Here is a 20897-nt window from a genome sequence, read left to right as displayed (position 1 = left end):
TTAACATCAGCAAAATTTGCCCTTTCCTCTCAGAGCACACCATCCGTACTCTCGTCCACGCTCTCATTACCTCTCGCCTTGACTACTGCAACCTACTCTTCACTGGCCTCCCACTTAGCCATCTATCCCCCCTTCAATCCGTTCAGAACTCTGCTGCACATCTTATATTCCGCCTGAACCGATATACTCATATCATCCCTCTCCTCAGGTCACTTCACTGGCTTCCGATCAGATACCGCATACAGTTCAAGCTTCTCCTTCTTACCTACAAATGCACTCAGTCTGCAGCCCCTCATTACCTCTCTACCCTCATTTCCCCTTACGTTCCCGCCCGTAACCTCCGCTCACAGGACAAATCCCTCCTCTTAGTACCTTTCTCCACCACCGCCAACTCCAGGCTCCGCTCATTCTGCCTTGCTTCACCCTATGCTTGGAATAAACTTCCTGAGCCCTTACGCCAAGCCCCCTCCCTACCCATCTTCAAATCTTTGCTCAAAGCCCACCTCTTCAATGTTGCTTTCGGCACCTAACCTTTATACCTTTCAGGAAATCTAGACTGCCCAAATTTGACTGACTGTACATTTGTCCTTTAGATTGTGAGCTCCTTTGAGCAGGGACTGTACTTCTATGTTAAATTGTACAGCGCTGCGTAACCCTAGTAGCGCTTTAGAAATGTCAAGTAATAGTAAACAAATATAGATTGAAATAGGAGTATGTCCATCCAAGCCTATTTCTACAAAATGTAGGTGTCGATCTCGTTGGATTTGCAAATAGTTGTGGCAGAGGGTCAGGACCTAAGCAACTAGGCTGCCATTTCATGCAGTGACATCACTTCCTCCTCTCCAGGGTATTTTAAAAAAGAATAGTTTGGATCATCATAACCTAATCCTAAATATAGGTAGCTAGTAAGATTGGTGTTTGTACTGATCATTTTTCAGCCACATGAGCAGCGTCTGAATAAGTTCATAAAGTCTGCCAGGAAAATATTTGTTCTTCCATAAAAGTTTTTCCTTTTTGGGGGTGGAATTTAGAGAAGTAGGGAATGGAGCAGATGCAGGGCCACCGAGGGGGTGGGGTGGGGTGGGGCAAGATTCCCTGGGCCCAGCCTCCAAAGGAACCTGGCGCCAGCAAGGCTTCCGGAAGCAGAGAGAGGGTTCTGCTCCCTCAGTCTGTCTCTCTCCTGCTCCTTTGTGTCCGGACCCGGGTGTTTGCGTTAACACGATAACCCGGGTCACGGCACACAGGTGCAGGAGTGTGACAGACTGAGGAAGGAGCAGACAAAGGAAGGTAGGGGGTGGTGGACCAAGTAGGGGGAGGCAGCGGCGGTCTTATCCCATCTCAGGCTCGTCTCTGTCTCCCAGCAGCTCTGAGTGGGTGTTGGGGTGATATATTAATGGAGCTATGGAAAAGTCTGTTCTCAGCAGCTTTAAGTTTATTTCAAAGAGAGGTCACGCATCTGGGCTGTGGCATAAAGAAATTTTAAAAAGTACGCAGAGAACATGTGAAGTAGTAGCTGCAAGGGAGTTCCCATACATGCCCAGAAAAACTAAGGGAACTAATCCATGTTGGTGCTGTTGGATGACAATGGATATCATCATCCTCACTTGTGAATGAAGAAAATATGTTTTTCACTTCATGCATAATTAAGTTGTGGAATTTGTTATTGGAGAATATGGTCAAGGCATCTAGCATTGTTCATTTTTAAAAAGCAGGAGAAAGTCTATGAACAATTATTAGCCACACAGACTTTGGGTAAATCATCGCTTAGTGCTGGAAGGGAGTAACAAGGATGGATCTTCTCTTTGAGAACCAACATTTATTTCCTTGTAACCTAGACATCTTACTATCAAATGGTGAAGGATCTTTGGACTGAACAAGCATAGCACATTGTATATTCTTACTGCTTATTTATTTATTACATTTGTATCCCGCGCTTTCCCGCTCATCGCAGGCTCAATGCGGCTTACATAGTAACAAGAGAATACAATCTGTAGTATCTGACTCAACAAAGGAGGTATGTGGTAGGACAAATGAACAAGGGTAAATGGGATAAAAGAGGTATGAGAGAAAGGATAGGGATAGATAAGGAAGTGGAGCGATGAAGAAGAGGTAGGGGAAGAGCAGGGGGAGGAATGCTGGCTTCGGCCTAACCCCTGGTAAGCCTTTCCTCAGCTGAGAGGTGCCCACCTCTACCACCGGCTGCCTTTCAGGTGCTGTGGAGGACTTGCAGCTCATCTGCATATCCTTACAGCCTTCTCCAGGGTGACACCCAGGTCCACCCCGATCCACTCAGGGCCTCCGCTCTAGGTGCCCAGCGCTCCCACCAGGTGCTGTGGAGGACTTGCAGCCCTTCTGCATTTCCTCACAGCTGTATCCGGGGTGACTCCAGTTCCACCCCGAGCTTCCCAGGGCCTTCTCTCCAAGTGCACAGAGTTTCCAGGTGCTTTTTGGCTAGGATCAGGCGACCCTCAGGGGGAGGAATGCTGGCTTCGGCCTAACCCCTGGTAAGCCTTTCCTCAGCTGAGAGGTGCCCACCTCTACCACTGGCTGCCTTTCAGGTGCTGTGGAGGACTTGCAGCTCATCTGCATATCCTTACAGCCTTCTCCGGGGTGACACCCAGGTCCACCCCGATCCACTCAGGGTCTCCGCTCTAGGTGCCGGGCATTTTTCTCTTTCTATCTAATCTTTTTCCAGTTGCTAAAGTACCTTAATCGTTTATGGCCCCTATTCACATTCTCTTCCTAGCTCTGTCCCTTCCTAATCTTTTCCCTCACCCCCTACCTCTCTCCGCTACAGGAACTCACTTCCCATCCATTGACTTCATCACCTCACCTTCTCTCCTACCCTCTTCCTCCCTCTTGGCTTTTAATCTCCGTCTCTTTCTTCCCTCCATTTTGCCTTCCCCATTCCACCTAAATACCTCTCGCCTTCGACGCCTTCGTGGCCACACCTCTCCTACTCTCCTCCGCTCTCTTTTACTCCTCTTACTCTCAGCTGGTGACATCAATCCCAATCCTGGCCCTCCTCACCAACTATTATCCAAACTCTACAGATCTCACCGTGACCTCTCTAACCTCATCTCTATTCCTCTACTCCCCTCCTCTTCTCTGCCCTTCTCTTGCGCCCTATGGAATGCCCGCTCTATCTGTAACAAACTCCCCTATATCCAGGACCTCTTTATCTCGCGTCACCTCCATCTGCTCGCCATAACAGAAACCTGGCTCTGCCCTGATGACTTTGCTTCAGTCGCAGCCCTGTGCCATGGCGGTTATCTATTTTCACATACTCCTCGCCCTGCTGGCCGTGGGGGCGGTGTTGGACTACTTCTCTCTCCCTCCTCCAGATTTCAACCCCTTCTTCCACCTCAATCTCACTGTTTTTCCTCCTCTGAAGTCCACTCTATCCGCCTTTTCTCTCCTCTGCCTCTTCGAATAGCGGTCATTTATCGTCCCCCTGATAAGTCCCTTTCATCTTTTCTCAGTGACTTTGACGCCTGGCTTGCCTTCTTCCATGATCCTTCCTCCCCCTCTCTCATCCTTGGTGACTTTAATATTCCTGCTAATGATCCTTCCAACTCTTATATTTCCAAGTTACTCGCTTTAACGTCGTCCTTTAATCTCCAACTATGCTCCACCTCCCCCACTCATCAAAATGGTCACTGTCTTGATCTCATCTTCTCCTCCAACTGTTCACCTTCTAGTTTCCTTGCCTCTGATCATCCCTCCTCTGATCACCATCTTATAACTTTCACACTTAAATCTCCTCCCTCCCAGTCCCGTCCTATCCTATCTAATTTATCTAGGAATCTTCATGATATTGACCCTTCATCTCTATCCTCCCATGTTTCAAACCTCCTCTCTACTGTGGCACCATCCACGTCTGTCAACGAGGCTGTTTCTTCTTACAACAATACTCTATCCTCTGCCTTAGACACTCTTGCACCTTTGATGACCCGCCCTGTAAGGCGTACAAAACCCCAACCTTGGCTGACTTCTAATATCCGCTACCTACGTTCCTGTACCCGCTCCGCCGAACGCCTCTGGCGGAAATCTCGGGCCCTTGCTGATTTCTTACACTTTAAGTTCATGCTGACCTCCTTCCAATCTGCTCTATGTGCCAAACAGGATTATTATATCCAACTGACCAACTCTCTTGGCTCTAATCCTCGACTTCTCTTCACCACATTGAACTCTCTCCTCAAGGTGCCCCCTCCCCCAACTCCCCCTTCATTATCTCCTCAGACCCTTGCTGAATTCTTTCACAACAAGGTTCAAAAGATAAACCTTGCTTTCTCTACCTCACCACCTCTCCCTCCACTAGTCCATTCCCCTCTCTCTCCTTCCCCTCATTCCCTTTCCTCCTTTCCTGAAGTTACTATTGAGGAAACTACACTTCTCCTTTCTTCCTCAAAATGTACCACCTGTTCCTCTGATCCCATTCCCACCCACCTTCTTAATGCCATCTCTCCTACTCTTATTCCTTTTATCTGTCACATTCTCAACCTCTCATTTTCCACTGCGACTGTCCCTGCTGCCTTTAAACATGCTGTGGTCACACCTCTCCATAAGAAACCTTCACTCGACCCTACTTGTCCCTCTAATTACCGACCCATCTCCCTCCTTCCTTTTCTCTCCAAATTACTTGAGCGTGCTGTTCACCACCGCTGCCTTGATTTTCTCTCCTCACATGCTATTCTTGACCCATTACAATCTGGTTTTCGCCCTCTCCACTCAACCGAAACTGCGCTTACTAAAGTCTCCAATGACCTATTACTGGCTAAATCCAGAGGTCAATATTCCATCCTCATTCTTCTTGATCTTTCCGCTGCTTTTGACACTGTCGATCACAGCATACTTCTTGATACCCTGTCCTCACTTGGATTCCAGGGCTCTGTCCTTTCCTGGTTCTCTTCCTACCTCTCCCTCCGCACCTTTAGTGTTCACTCTGGTGGATCCTCTTCTACTTCTATCCCTCTGCCTGTCGGCGTACCTCAGGGTTCTGTTCTTGGTCCCCTCCTCTTTTCTATCTACACTTCTTCCCTTGGTTCATTAATCTCATCCCATGGCTTTTCCTACCATCTCTATGCTGATGACTCCCAAATCTACCTTTCTACCCCTGATATCTCACCTTGCATCCAAACCAAAGTTTCAGCGTGCTTGTCTGACATTGCTGCCTGGATGTCTCAACGCCACCTGAAATTAAATATGACCAAAACCGAGCTTCTCATTTTCCCCCCCAAACCCACCTCCCCGCTCCCCCCGTTTTCTATTTCTGTTGATGGCTCTCTCATTCTCCCTGTCTCCTCGGCTCGAAACCTTGGGGTCATCTTTGACTCTTCTCTCTCCTTCTCTGCTCATATCCAGCAGACCGCCAAGACCTGTCGTTTCTTTCTTTACAACATCCGTAAAATCCGCCCCTTTCTTTCCGAGCACTCTACCAAAACCCTCATCCACACCCTTGTCACCTCTCGTTTAGACTACTGCAATCTGCTTCTTGCTGGCCTCCCACCTCTCCAGTCGGTTCAAAACTCTGCTGCCCGTCTCATCTTCCACCAGTGTCGCTTTACTCATACTACCCCTCTCCTCAAGACCCTTCACTGGCTCCCTATCCGTTTTCGCATCCTGTTCAAACTTCTTCTACTAACCTATAAATGTATTCACTCTGCTGCTCCCCAGTATCTCTCCACACTCGTCCTTCCCTACACCCCTTCCCGTGCACTCCGCTCCATGGATAAATCCTTCTTATCTGTTCCCTTCTCCACTACTGCCAACTCCAGACTTCGCGCCTTCTGTCTCGCTGCACCCTACACCTGGAATAAACTTCCTGAGCCCCTACGTCTTGCCCCATCCTTGGCCACCTTTAAATCTAGACTGAAAGCCCACCTCTTTAACATTGCTTTTGACTCGTAACCACTCGCCTCCACCTACCCTCCTCTCTTCCTTCCCGTTCACATTAATTGATTTGATTTGCTTACTTTATTTATTTTTTGTCTATTAGATTGTAAGCTCTTTGAGCAGGGACTGTATTTCTTCTATGTTTGTGCAGCGCTGCGTATGCCTTGTAGCGCTATAGAAATGCTAAATAGTAGTAGTAGTAAGATTGGTAGGAGGTAATTTCTGAGCCATTGTTGTTAATGATTAGATGAACCGGTAATTGGATGGGTTGCTTATGTTTGCTTATGGTAGGTCAAGTCATTTGGGTAAATCTGTTTGAATAGATGGATTTTCAATAATTTCCTAAAGGGAAGGTATTCACTAGTTGATCGTATGTATCTGGGTAGAGCATTCCAGAGTTGGGATCCTAGGTAGGGGAAGTTAGATGCATGATATGTTTTTATACCCACTCCTTTTATCGCTCTTGCCAAAGTTACACAGGGCCTTACAAAGAGAGGAAAAAGATTTTTGGTCCATGCGTAATCAGTGACACTATCACCCATGTTAACACAGTATTATAGTCATGCCACTTTACAAATTATACTTACAATCCGTGGATAAGGCACTCGCCCAAAGGAGTAAATTTCCCAAAGCAAGACTCCAAAGCTCCACACATCAGATTTTGTAGAAAATTTCTACAAGACAAAATCCAAGACCATTTATCATAAAATGGTTGGAAAAATCTTTGTGCTGTGATTAGCATGTGTTGAAAATTTCTGCAGCCAATCTTCAAGAAAAATAAGTGCTTTATTGCTTAAAAAGAATTTTGGTTAGCTGGAGAGGGTTCCAACACCAAACTGTACAAGCTGTATCCCTACACACCATAAAAATTATTTGAACCCCCGCCTCCCTATTAAAGTCACAGAGAGGCACTCAAGGGTGCATGTAACGTAAGATAATACTTTTCTTGCAGTTAGACTCTTAGTTAAACACAACCCAAAAATTATTATATCCACCACAATATGGACCCTATTGCACCTTGCTGCTAAACTGTTGATCTCAAAGGAGTGGCCTAAAATACTGAGATAAATGGCATTTTCAGAACAGCTGACACTCAGAGTCCGATGCACAAAAGTTACCGAGCCAGCACTGTGCGTTTTTGACTCATTCTAGCCGGTTTAGCAACGACTGTATAAAGTGGGCAATGCACAAAGAGGCTCTGTGGGCTTTCTAATGTCCGCGGCAGCACACAATGAGAATTCTATGCAAATTTATTTAAATGAGATTAGTATTTAAATATGCATTCTGTGGGATGCTCAAAAAGCAGCCCTTACCATAAATGTGGAAATTTTTATAAGCGGTCAGAAGTTGTTGGTAGTGCTGCTAGGGTTACTTTTCTGTATGGGAGGTGCTGGGAAGTAGTGCAGAGGGGCAGACGATGCCGAGGGCGGCTGACTGCTCCTGTGCTCATGCACTCTCCTCCCTCCCATGCCCCCAATCCCCAGCGCAAAAGGCCAATCCCCCCGTGCCTCCCGATCCTCCCTCAAAAAAAAAATTTCTGGACCCTGATCCCTCCCCCCCAAAAAACAACGGCCCTCTTCTCCCGACCCCCCCCCCCACCCCCCCCGTAACTGAAAAAAAGATGGAGACAGGAGCAACATCTCCCACCCTCTTGCCTCGGGGCCCACCCAGCACAAAATGGTGGCTCCCATCCCTGCCTGGTGCATCCTGGGATGCACTGGGTGGGGCTAAGCACCGTACGCACTGGGAGCTGCCATTTTCTGCAGGGAAGGCCCCGAGGCATCTTTTTTTCAGGTACCGGGGGGGGGGGGGGGGGGTCCACTGGATCACTAGGGCCTTTCTTGCCTCAAGGGGGGGGGGGGCTGGGAGGGGGTTCAGTGTCCACCAGGAATGTTTTTGCCAGGGGGAAGGGGGAACCGGGAGCTGTCAAATGCATTTGACAGCTCAGCGACACAGGGCTAGCCAGAGGATGTGCAGAGCAGCTACGCTTAGCAACTGACTGCTCTATACATGCCCCGGCAGCCTTCCCTACCGAGCTGCATGGTAAAAGTCTGTGCAGCTCATTTGTATGCGATTTCTTTAGTGCATCACCTGCTATTTCCACCTCGGTTAATTTTTACTAAGGTGTAAGCAGCAGATGGTCCATTCCAGGGATTTCAGTTACATCAGTCCCTCAGAGCTCAAGCTCATTTTAGTGTCAATACCTGAAAGGCAAAGAGAATGTTGCCTATAAAATTATTAATGTTAAAACAGTTTTAGGAATCTATTTAGCTTCTGTTTTACTTTAGAACTTTAAGCAACAATGTTATAATATTAATCATTACCTTTAGCCCAGGGGCAGCTCCAGTTAAGGTTCCTAGCAAACACTGCTCGCAAGAATTCCTGACCGCTAGGAAATGTCCACCCTGCTAGTTTTTTTTTTTTTTTTTTAATGACATGGAAGATTACATTATAGGCCACTTTATCAAATGACTCCACAAATCCATTGTAACAGTCAGAGGAAAGTTTGATGGGCTCACAAGTTTTTTTTTCCTTTTTTACCAAGCATATATAAATTACTAGTAAAAAAAGGCCCGTTTCTGACCAAATGAAACGGGTGCTAGCAAGGTTTTCCTCGGAGTGTGCATGTTTGGGAGAGTGTATGTGAGAGTGACTGTTTGAGAGTCAGAGTGAAAGTGTGAGTGTATGTGTGTGAGAGAGAGAGTGAGTCTGGGTGTGAGTGTGTTTGTGAGAGAGTGTGTGTGTGAGAATGAGAGTGTGTGCAAGTGTGTATGTGAGACACAGTGTGAGAGTGTGTGTGTGTGGGCGAGAGTGTGTGTGAGACACAGATTCTCTGTGAGAGTGAGTGTATGAGACCAAGCGAGTGTGTGAGTGACTGTGTGGCACATAGAGAGTGAATGTGATACAGTGTGAGACAGAGTGTGTGAGAGTGTGAGTCAGAAAGACATTGTATATGAGAGAGAGAGTGTGAGCCCTGCCCTCCCAATCCATGCCCATCTGTCCCCTGCCCCCTCCATTCATCCTTTTCCAGCAATTCCCCTCTCTCCCTGAGCCCCGCCCTCCCATGCCCATCCATGCTCCTCTGTCACCTGCCCCCTCCATTCATCCCTATCCAGCAATCCCCCTCTCTCCCTGAGCCCTGCCCTGCAATCCATATCCATCCATACCCATCTGTCCCCTCCATTCATCCCTATCCAGCAATTCCCCTCTCCCTGAGCCCTGCCCTCCCAATCCATGCTCCTCTGTCACCGCCCCCTCCATTCATCCCTATCCAGCAATTCCCCTCTCTCCCTGAGCCCTGCCTTGCAATCCATATCCATCCATGGCCATCTGTCCCCTCCATTCATCCCTATCCAGCAATTCCCCTCTCTCCCTGAGCCCTGCCCTCCCAATCCATGCTCCTCTGTCCCCTGCCCCCTCCATTCATCCCTTTCCAGCAATTCCCCTCTCTCCCTGAGCCCTGCCCTCCCAATCCATGCCCATCCATGCTCCTCTGTCCCCTGCCCCCTCCATTCATCCCTATCCAGCAATTCCCCTCTCTCCCTGAGCCCTGCCCTCCCAATCCATGCCCATCCATGCTCCTCTGTCCCCTGCCCCCTCCATTCATCCTTTTCCAGCAATTCCCCTCTCTCCCTTCCATGACCCCCCCCTCGCATCCATGCTCCTCTCTCTCCCATGTCCCAGCCTGGCCCGCCCTCTTCTCCCCCCCCCCCCTTCGCATCCATGCTGTCGTTTCTCCCCTGCCCTCCCGCTCCCATTGTTCAACTTTACTGCCCACCCTCTTCTCTCCCCCCAACATCCCTTTTTTTTTTACCTCCGTGGTGGTTCCGGCAGCGCAGCGTCAGGGAAGGAGGCGGCGCTCCCGACGTCTAGCCTTCCCTTCGCTGTGTTCCGCCTTCTTCTGACGTCATCCTTGACGTCAGAAGAAGGCGGAACACTGCAAAGGGAAGGCTAGAGACGTCGGGAGCGCCGCCTCCTTCCCTGACGCTGCCGGAATTGTTTGTTTTTTTTTCCGCCCTCGACGTCATGACGTTTGACGCGAGGGCGGGGCAGAGACGGCTGGCAGGCTTCACACCACGAATCCACGAACCCTACAGGGAGTGTTTGAGTGGCTTCAGAACGTTGTCTTCAGAACGTTCACGGTGCGTTTTATTATATTAGATTATGTGTTCATTTCCCCTGATTATTATGACAAACTAGCCTACATTGTGCTGTCATATTACCACTTTCTTAATATTCTCATTTACATTAATCATGTTTGTTTCCTTAATTCAAGGAAAGTAGGCTTTAGTCTGTTAGGGGATCTGAAGATTTTAGGCTACTTCCTAAAATGATGAGAAGTGCAGTCCATACAGTAAGCGAAGATACTTACCTGTAGCAAGTATTCTCCAAGGACAGCAGGCCTTATAATCTCACAAGTGGGTAATGCAGGCCGCATTGCCTGGTCTGGGTCTTATGACAAGCATAAAAACAGCTTTGTGGAGCACGAGAAACGCTCCACCACGCATGCGAGAGTGCCTTCCCACCTGCCACATGAACGCTTTCACCTCAGTTGAGTGTAACAAAAAGGAAAAATAATAAAGGAGACAACTCCAAGGGGAGGTGGGAGGGATTGTGAGAATGTAAGGCCTGCTGTACTCGGAGAATACCTGTACAAGTAAGTATCTTTGCTTTCTCTGAGGACAAGCACGGCTATCTATTCTCACAGGTGGGAATCCCTAGCATATAGGCTCATTACAAATAACAAACATTGGACAACTGGGCCTTGCAACAGCGAGGACATAACTCAGATTAATCTAAAGCTATATAACTGAATGATAGTGATAGTGCAGCCTGCTTAAAGCAGTAGTGTGATGTGAATGTGTGGACTGAAGACCACATCACAGCCTTGCAAATTTCTTCAATGGAGGCTGACCTCAAGTGGGCTACCGACACAGACATGGATCTGATATTATGAGCCATGACATGACCCTCAAGGGCCAGCCCAGCCTGGGCATAAGTGAAGGAAATGCAATCTGCTTGCCAATTAGAAATGCTGCGTTTCCCGATGGCGACTCCCATCCTGTTGGGATCAAAAGAAATAAAAAGTTGGGTGGATTGTCTGTAGGGCCTGGTCGACTTCATGTAGTAGGCTAATGCTCTCTTGCAATCCAAGGTGTGCAAGGTAGAGAATGACATGGGGACGGGGAACCGCCGTAATCGCGGGGATGGGGTCGGGAACAGAGCTCGCAGGGACGGGGCAGGGACAGATCCCACGGGGACGGGGACAGAGCCCACAGGGACGGGGACAGAGCCCACAGGGACAGGAGACAAACTTTGTCCCTGTGTCATTTTCTATTTTGAAGCCTGTTAATGGACTGTTATTTATGTTTAAGTGATGCCTACAAAGATATTTTGATTTTTTGGAAAAACAACCAACACACTGGAAACAACTAGCAAAATTTGCATGGGAGATCCTGTACATCCTGCTACCAGCACGTCTTCTAAGAAGACAACTTCTATTCCAGGAAGGACTGTGGAAGACAGGAGAGCTAGATTGAATCCTGAGATTGTTGATGATTTCTTATTTATCCACAGATTAAAAAAACATCAGTGCTTTATAGGGCATATTTTTCCCCTCTAGGGCATATAGTTGTATTTTATACCCCTGGACATTTTAACAGTGTGAATTAGGATTCCTTGGTATAGCAGAAATCACCTATTGTTGGGGTTGGAAGGGTAGTGGTGGGAAGGAGGGTTATTATAGCTGCTCATTATTATTGTTCTCTATTTGTAATTATACACTACCGTTGCACAGCATATTGTTCCTTTTTATATTTTAATAAAAAGATTTAAATATAAAACCATAAGTGTTCGAGGCTTCTGCAGATGAAAACAGAGCCCACGGGGATGGGGCGGGGACAGAACCTGTGGGGATGGGGCGGGGATGGAGACAGGGCCTGCAGGGACGGAGACAGAACCTGCGGGGACGGAGACAGAACCCATGGGGACGGGGTGAGGACATAACCTATGGGGATTGGGCGGGGACAGAGACAAACTTTGTCCCCATGTCATTCTTTAGTGCAAGGTGTTCGCCAGGAGGGGCATGAGGTCAGGAAAAGAACACTGGCAAAAAAAATCGACAGGTTCAGATGGAACTCCGACACCACTTTCAGCAGGAACTAAGTTTGCGTTGCAGGACTACTCTGTTGTGATGAAACTTAGTATAAGGCACACCCACCACTAAGGCCTGAAGCTCACTGACCCTACCAGCTGAAGTAACAAGTCACCAAGAATATGACCTTCCAGGTCAAGTACTTCAGATGGCAGGAATTCAGTGGCTCTAAAGAAGTTTTCATCAGTTGAGTGAGAAGGATGTTGGGATCCCATGACACAGGAGGAGGTTTGACAGGGGGCTTTGACAAAAGCAAACCTCTCATGAAGCGAACAACTAGAGGCTGTCCAGAGATGGGCTTACCCTCTACACGGTGATGATAAGCACTGATTGCACTAAGGTGAACCCTTAAGGATTTAGTCTGGAGACCAGACTCTGATAGGTGTAGTAGGTATTCAAGCAGGGCCTGTGTAGGGCCAGCAAGGGGATCTAGGGCCTTGCTCTCACACCAGATGGAAAGCCTCCTCTATTTTGAAGAATAACACCTCTTAGTGGAATTTTTCCTGGAAGCCAACAAGACCCGGGAGACACCCTCTGAAAGACCTAAGGAAGCGAATTCTAGGCTCTCAACATCCGAGCTGTGAGAGCCAGAGACTGACGGTTGGGATGTAGAAGAGACCCCTCATTCTACGTGATGAGTATCAGAAAACACTCCAATCTCCACGGTTTTTCGGAGGATAACTCCAGAAGTAGAGGGAACCATGTCTGCCGGGGCCAGTACAGATTAATCAGAATCATGGTTCCATGGTCTTGCTTGAGTTTCAGCAAAGTTTTCCCCACTAGATGTATGGGACGATATGCATACAAAAGACCTGTCCCCCAACTGAGGAGGAAGGCATCTGACACTAGTCTGTCGTGGGTCTGAAGCCTGGAACACAACTGAGGGACCTTGTAGTTGATGTGAGTGGGAAAGAGATCCACTGAGGGGGTGCCCCACACTCGGAAGATCTTGCGGGCAACGCCCATATTGAAAGACCACTCGTGTGGTTGCATTATCCTGCTCAGTCTGTTTGCTAGGCTGTTGTTTTTGCCCACCAGATAAGTGGATCGAAGGAACATGCTATGCTGGCGAGCCCAATGCCAAATCCAGATGGCCTCCCGACTGAAAGTGCATGATCCGGTGGCCCCTTGCTTGTTGGTGTAATAACCTGATTATCTGTTTGAATGAGCACAATTCAAAGAGATAGCCAACCTCTGAAAGTCTTTAGAGAGTTCCAGATTGCCTGGAGCTCCAGGATATTGATCTGAAGATTTGTTTCCTGGGTGGACCGAACATCTTGGGTGTGAAGCCCATCGACATAAGCCCCCCAGCCAAGGAGAGATGCATCCGTCGTCAGCACCTTTTGTCGCTGACGAATTTGGAATGGAAGTCCCAGAGTCAAATTGGATCAAATGGACCATTTGATCCATCACTGAAGGGAGAGTACAAGCTCCGGGGACACTTGAATGACATCTTCCAGACTCCCCGTGGCTTGACACCAATGAGAAGTCAGGGTCCATTGGGCTGATCTCATGTGAAGACGTGTCATGGATGTAAAGTACACTGTGGAAGCCATGTGACCCAATAATCTAAACATTTGCCAAGATATGACCTGCAGAGAAGCTCGAACCCTGGAAGCGAGTGCGACAAGAGTGTCCGCTCTCATCTCCGGGAAGTAGGCTCGAACATTTCTGTGTATTGAGCAGGGCTCCTATGAACTCCAATCGATGGGCAGGGTGAAGGTGGGACTTGGGGTAATTTAAAACGAACCCTAGTAGTTCAAGCACCTGAACAGCCATCCGCATGCACTCCTGAGCACCAGTGAATAGTCGAGATATGGGAACAAATGGACTTCCAGTCTGCGTAGCAACGCTGCAACTACCGCTAGACATTTGGTGAAGACCCTGGAAGCTGACGCGGTATGAAAGTGATGTGTTCCCAGCCAAAATCATCTGGTGGGCTGGACGTATTGGGATGTGAGTATATGTATCCTTTAAGTCCAGAGAGCATAGCCAGTCGTGTTCCTGAATCATGGTGCCTAGGGAAACCATCCTGAACCCTTCTTTGACCATGATTTTGTTCAGGGCCCTTAGATCTAGGTCTCATTCTCCCTGTTTTCCTTTGAACAAGGAAGTACCTGGAACAGAATCCCTGCCCTTCCTCTCCTGGTGGCTTGACTACATGGGCCTTCAGAAGGGCTGAGAGTTCCTCTGCAAGTACCTGCCTGTGCTGAGAGCTGAATGAGTGAGCTCTCAGTGGGAAATTTGGAGGTTTGTGATACCAAGTGAGGGTGTATCTGAGATGGACTATTTGAAAAACCAATCGGTCGGAAGTTATACGGGGCCACCTTTATTGTAAAGATGGCAGGTTCCCCCCCGACCGGCAAGTCGTCTGGGACAGACATTTTTACTGCGGCTATGCTCTGCTGGATCCAGACAAAAGCTCATCCCTTGCTTTGCCTAGGGAGCAGCAGGGGCCTTAGGCACACGCTGTTGATGTGAACAAGCCTAAGCAGGCTGGTGAGCTGAGGGGTTATACCCATGCCTTTGATAGTAATAGGGACCCCTCCTTGGCCAAAAGTCCTCCTAGCTGAGGAGGTAAATGCAAAAGGCGCCCGGTGAGAGAGAGAAGAGATGGTATCAGTATGTTTCTCGATTTGGTCTGCGACCTCCTCAACCTTCTCTCCAAAAACGTTATCCTCCTGGCATGGGCCATCCGCCAACCGCTGCTTTACAGAATGTTCCAAGTCAGAAACATGCAGTCATGAGAGCCTGTGCATTGCTGTACTCTGGGCAGAGATCCTGGATACCACATCAAAAGTGTCATAAGTGCCCCTGGCCAAGTACTTATGACACACCTTCTGCTGCTTGGCCAACTGGCGAAGTGACTCAGCCTGCTTCAGAGGCAGTGTCTCAGCCAGGTCCATCAACTTGTGCACCACGTTTTGCAAGCAGATGCTCGTGAAGAACTGGTAGGTTTGTATTTGGAAGATGAGCATTTAGGCCTGGAACATCTTTTGCCCAAAAGAATCCAGGGTTCTAGCTTCTCTACCTGGGGGCGCCAAGGCATAGTCCCTGGGACTCCTGGCTCTTTTGAGAGTGGACCCATCACTATGGAAATGTGAGGCAACCGAGGCTTATCAAATCCAGGTATGCTGTGGATCCGGTACATGGAATCAATGATCTTGGGCAGTACCGGAACAGACAGAGGGAACTCCCAATTCCTAATGAGGACTTTCTGGAGTACCTCATGGAGAGGGACAGCCACAGCCTCTCTAGAAAGAGATGTGTAGTCCACGACCTCTAGCATCTTGGTCCTGGGCTCGTCCTCCACTTGTAAAGAAAATGGAATGGCGTTAGCCATTTCCTTTACAAAAGATGGAAATGAAAGGCTCTCCCGGGGTAGACTTTCTCCTTTCAGGTGGAAGGGAGGGTTCAGAGGTTATCCCAAAGGACTCTTCTGAGGAAAAGTACCTGGGATCTTCCTCAGACTCCCATGAGAGCTCATCGGTGCCATTCAAAACCTCTCTATGAGAGTGTCAAGACCGAGCCTGCCTCAATGCAGAGAAGCCATGTTCTCAAGAATGGCATCGAGGAGTCAGTTCCCGTCTGGACTCCGGCGAACCTTCCTCCACTGATATCGAGGGGGTCCCGGCTTGGGTGGCAGTTGACACTGGGGCCACACATGGTACCGGTGTCGGAGGCCGCACCGCAGGCTGAGGGCTAGGCACAAGCACCCCCAGTGCTGAAGCACACCGTTGCATAAGGCCATCAAGCAGCTCAAGAAGTAAGGCCCAGATGCGCTCATTGAGAGCCGACATCAGGAAAAGCTGGGGCTCCAGTTGAGAGACACATTGCAGGTCTGTTGGGGTCGATACTGGAGCTGGCTTGGTGGCTGGTGGTAGAAGAGTGCATCGGTACCTCCTGTATGGAGGAACAGCAGTCCTCCCGGCACCGACGCTTCTCGGGTGCCGAATCCCTCAATGCCCCAGAACTCCTGGCACCATGCGTTGAGGGGGATTGATGATGATGTTTCTTGACCTTAGCTTGTCACTGAGGCTCCTCGGTGCTGACAAGGATGACCTCGAATCCTCACGCTGCCTCAGGATCGGGTCAGACAATGGACAGTCACGGGGGCTCTGCACAGCAGTAAGCCTCGAAACAGGTGGAGCCCCACTTGATGCACCACTGCTCCCAGTATCTGCAGGTTTAGCAGCAGCCATGCTTACCAATGCTCCTGACGCCAGTGCGATGCTTCACATCAATGCAGATACCTCCAACCTTGATGCTGACGCTGTGGACCCGGACTTGGCTCCAAAATGTTTCTTGCATTGAACATCTCTGGAAAGTTGTGTCTTTTTCTTCATACAAAGTCAAATAATGCAGTTCAAAGGGCTATGGTTGGGCCCTAAACACTGGAGACACCCAAGAACGGGTGTCTGTTCCAGAGATCGCCCGATTGCACCAGGTATAGTGCTTGAAGCCACTGGAAGCTTTAGTGGACATGGATGGGAAAGCTTCGTCGGCTAAATTAAAGGAAGCGATGGTGCCTAAAAAAGGTGCAAGGCACCCCCCAAAAATAGGGAGTGAATCTGGCTGTGGCCAAGGCCCAAAAGCAGCCTCGTGATGACGAAAAAATAAGAAAACTTAAAAATTGGCAAAAACCCCTAAGAAAATAAAAGAAAGGGAACACTACTACTACTTATCATTTCTATAGCGCTACACACCAAACATGAAAAAGACAGTCCCTGCTCAAAGAGCTTACAATCTAAAGAGGACAGGCACACAGACAGAACAACTGAGAGGTATGGAGATAAAAGGGTACAGGGCAAGTGAAAAGTGGTTAGGAGTCAAAAACAGCAAAGTTCTGTGAATGGAAGAACCCCCGAAAAGGCGAAGAAAAACACGCTGATAAGCACAAAAGAAGCTCCTGGACCGAGTAATGTGTGGAGATGGTGAAAAAGTACACCCTCTCCTCACCACTGTAAAAAAGCAACTGAGGTGACTGCGTTCATGTGGCAGGCGGGAAGGCACATGAGCATGCACGGTGGAGCATGTCTCATGAACCACAAAGCACTTCTTATGCTCGTCATACAATCCGGACCGGGCAACGCTGCCTACGTTACCCACCTGTGAGAACAGACCTGCTTGTCCTCAGAGAAACAATGTACCAAGAGTCGGCATGGACACAGATGAGATGACTAATATGAGTAAATCAATTAGAATACAGACATGTGCTTACTGCAGACCATGCTGCATAGATAATACACATTCCTCCAGATGGGGCAAGGAAAGGCATGTCATGGTTTGCAGTCAGACAGAACGGAACAGGCAGACAGGGATGAAAGGAAAGAGCCCAAAAAAGATGATAAAATTTCACCTTTTCTCTAAGTGCTTCTGGTGCTGTCCATTTCACCGGAAGCTTCCCCATGTCCTGTGTGGCTGAAGCCTCCTTTGTCAGTCCAAAATCGCTGACCTTGGCAATATTGTCCTCTGACACCAAGACGTTCCTGGCAGCCAGGTCTCTGTGTACAAAATTATTGTCTTCCAAGTATTCCATTGCCTCACAAACGTCCCTATAAATAGGGAGGAAAAAAAGAATGAATAAATATATATACATATATCTCTCTCTCTATATATATATATACACACACACCATTACTGATAATCAGAGACACTGGCAGCAGCACCTTTTACTCTGAGGCTGTGTGCTTCCACATCATCTACAACTGAAGCCTGATTCCAAATCCCAGCAAAACCTCTTGATCCTGTTGTTTTAGCTGAATTATGTCCCCCTGGTTATAAGGTCCTACATAATTCTAGATTTTCTAAAAAAAAGGTGGTGAGATTGCCATCAACTATAAGAACTTTCTAAAAAATATCACTAGTAGATTCTATTTCCAGACCAGAGCTAGAACTATTGTGCTGTAAAGCTGATTGATTCTAACCATACAGGGAACGCCTGTTTAATTGTAATTTATTGTCCACCAGGAAATTGAAAAAAGTCTCAAGAGAAGTTTGTGGAGTTTTTGTCTCACCAACTGCCGCTTTTTAGTTCCTTAATACTGTTGGGTGATATGAATTTACATTTAGAGGACAACAGTGACCCTGATGTTTTACACTGTATTACTATTTTAAATTCTGTGGGCCTTCGATACACTCTATCCACCCTTCTCATGAGAAAGGTCACTGCTTGGATTTTTTTAGATTCTACATATTTTCTCTACATATCCCATGTTAGTTGGAAACTGGTTTTATGATTAGATAATTTTTTTGTCTGAATTCATACTCTCTCTTAAGAATATTTCTATTAGCTCTCGCTCTCTCACGAAATTCACCAGGAAAAGAATTGATGCTGATATTTTTTGGAATACTGTTATATCTCAACTACCACCTGTTTCTTCAGACCCAATTGGTTCACATCAGAATTGGCATGATGTATTATCCACAACTATGAATAGTTTAGCACCTTTAGTTAGTAAAAAGATCCCTTTTAGCCATAATGTTAAATGGTATACTAAGGAATTAGTGCAACTTAATTCTTGACACCAGTATAGACCTGACACGGGGCCAGGTTTCGGCAGGACCTACTCGCTTGTCTCAGGGGTCCAAGGAACACTATAAACAAAATATATAAATAAATAAAACAAGTTAAGATTACAAAAGCTAAAAAAAACATAAGTTAAAAAAGGGAGAACAAAAGTTCCACTTTAAAGAGTATTAGTAACAACAGACTGCAAATATAATACAAAATGACTGACTTCCTACAACTCACACCAACTCACAGACGCAGATGTACGTACAAATGTAACTTAAGTACATCTACATCAAGTATGTATATCTGCATCAATGTTTTTTATTTTTCGCTATTCACAATATGTATGTAAATTTGGTTGGTGTGAGTTGTAGGAAGTGTCATTTTGTTATTATATTTGCAGTCCATTGTTACTAATACTCTTTAAAGTGGAACTTCCCCCTTTTTTTAACTTTTTTTTTTTTTTTTTAGCTTTTGTAATCTTATATTGTTTTATTTATTTCTTTATATATATTGTTTTATTTATTGTGTTCCTTCAACCCTTGAGGCAGGCGGATAGGTCCCAATGAAACACGGCCCTGTGTTGAGTCTATACTGGTGTCAAATAAAGGTGTTTTTCCTGGAATTTTATCCGTGTGAGATCTCCTTATAAAACACTCCCGGAGCTGCTACTTGTGCTGATCACATAATCCCACACTGAAGCTAGACTGGAAAAACATCTTAAAAACATAAAATAGCAATGCCAAAATGTCTTATTTTACTGCCTCTATAGTTAATTTTCCTTCCCCTTCTAGGCAACTTTTTGATATTTTTAATAATCTTAAATCTATGTCCAAAAAGACTGACGATTATGACAGTCTTCCATCAGCTTTTGACTTAGCAACTTATTTATTTATTTTTTTTTAGATAAAATGTAAAATTCAGTGACCTTGTTAGACAGCTATACATGTTTCTATATTTTTAACTGATTCATTAAGGATCCCTGCTGATCGATCCTGGTTATCTTTCTCTCATGTTAGCAGAGATAAATTAAAAACTTCATTGAACACATTCTCCTCTCACTTTGCTTATTAGGCAGCTGCCCCTCTTATCTTATGAAGGATGCTCCACTATACATAATTGACTGGATTACATTATTAGTAAACACAACATCAAGGCAATATCCATCAAGTCTGGGTAAGCTCATTTTTACTTCTATTCTTAAACAATCTACTTTAGACTCTAGCCTACCCTCTAATTTTAGCCCGGTGGCTAGTATCCCCCTTCTTTCGAAAAACTCAGAAGCAATTGTGGCAGAGCAATTGACTAACTACCTGGACTCTCACAATTTGGCTTTAGAGTCTTCCATAGTACAGAGTCTGCCTTATGGAAGACTCTAAAGCCAAATTTAATGAACTGAGACACTTATTTCTGATGCTCTTCTGTTAGCAAAAAGAAAAACTCTTACACTTCTTCAATTTGATCTTACAGAAGCATTCAACATAATTTAAACAGAAAAATATCAAAATCAACTAAGTTCTAGAGGCATTTCGGGCAAAGTTTTCTTCTGGTTTAGACAGTTCCTACGTAACAGACACTATATTGTTAAGACCAGGCCTTTAATGGAAGAAGTAACTAACTTGTTAGTCTCACTCACACACACAAGGAGAGACTTGGGCTGCACATACTGCAGCAGGACATGTTTATCCACTCCTACCCTAGCTGAGATATTTGACCATCTCTATGACCTCATGTGCAACTTTCTTTAACTGTCACCTTACTTTCTAACTCTTCCTGCTTTACCTATCAAAATGTTACATCTTTTCTTTACCCTTCACTATCAATTAAAATGTTCTATTACGTATTGTGTTGACATTGTAAGTAGTATACTATGCCATACTTTGTATTGTTATTTGAATATCTGTAGTGCTGTAATTGCCTATTGCTCATATTTTATCTATTCTTACTGAGTGAATTCATTCAAAAAAAGCAGTAAATAAATCCTAATTAATAAATAAATAAATAAGATGAAAGCTGTATTGTCAAAGGAATGGATGTCTCCTTGAGGGTTCCCTCAGGGCTCTCCACTCTCGCCCATTCTGTTTAATGTTTACATGTCTTGCACAGACTTTGGCTTCTTTCCGCTAGGAGTAAATCTTTATTCCTATGCAGACGATATGCTTTTACTGGTACAAGTTCATGAGGATCTAACTACCACTACATCTCAGAATGCAACCTGCATTTCCATGATTGAACATTTTAGCTAAATGCATGGGTTTAAATTAAATGTTGCGAAAACTAAACTGCTGTGGCTCAATCATGACACTAGCTCAAACCCGGACACCTTACTTTCAT

At 46.4% G+C, this 20897-nt stretch overlaps 1 protein-coding gene across 1 annotated transcript in view; it reads right to left on the bottom strand.

Annotated features, from left to right (window-relative positions):
* CSK (C-terminal Src kinase) overlaps positions 1–20897 on the bottom strand; it is a 188179-nt gene that overhangs the window by 18673 nt on the left and 148609 nt on the right. The window contains exons 11-12 of the mRNA XM_030186510.1: positions 17409–17604; positions 6483–6569 (exon numbers count right to left, since the gene is read on the bottom strand). Of these exons, the coding sequence (XP_030042370.1) occupies positions 6483–6569; positions 17409–17604 (283 nt within the window). The remainder of the gene's footprint in view (positions 1–6482; positions 6570–17408; positions 17605–20897) is intronic.

The sequence above is a fragment of the Microcaecilia unicolor genome, chromosome 1 (assembly GCF_901765095.1).
Source record: "Microcaecilia unicolor chromosome 1, aMicUni1.1, whole genome shotgun sequence".
Classification (NCBI taxonomy): domain Eukaryota; kingdom Metazoa; phylum Chordata; class Amphibia; order Gymnophiona; family Siphonopidae; genus Microcaecilia; species Microcaecilia unicolor.
Note: the sequence above shows the minus strand (reverse complement) of the source record. Positions and strands in the feature narration are given on the sequence as shown.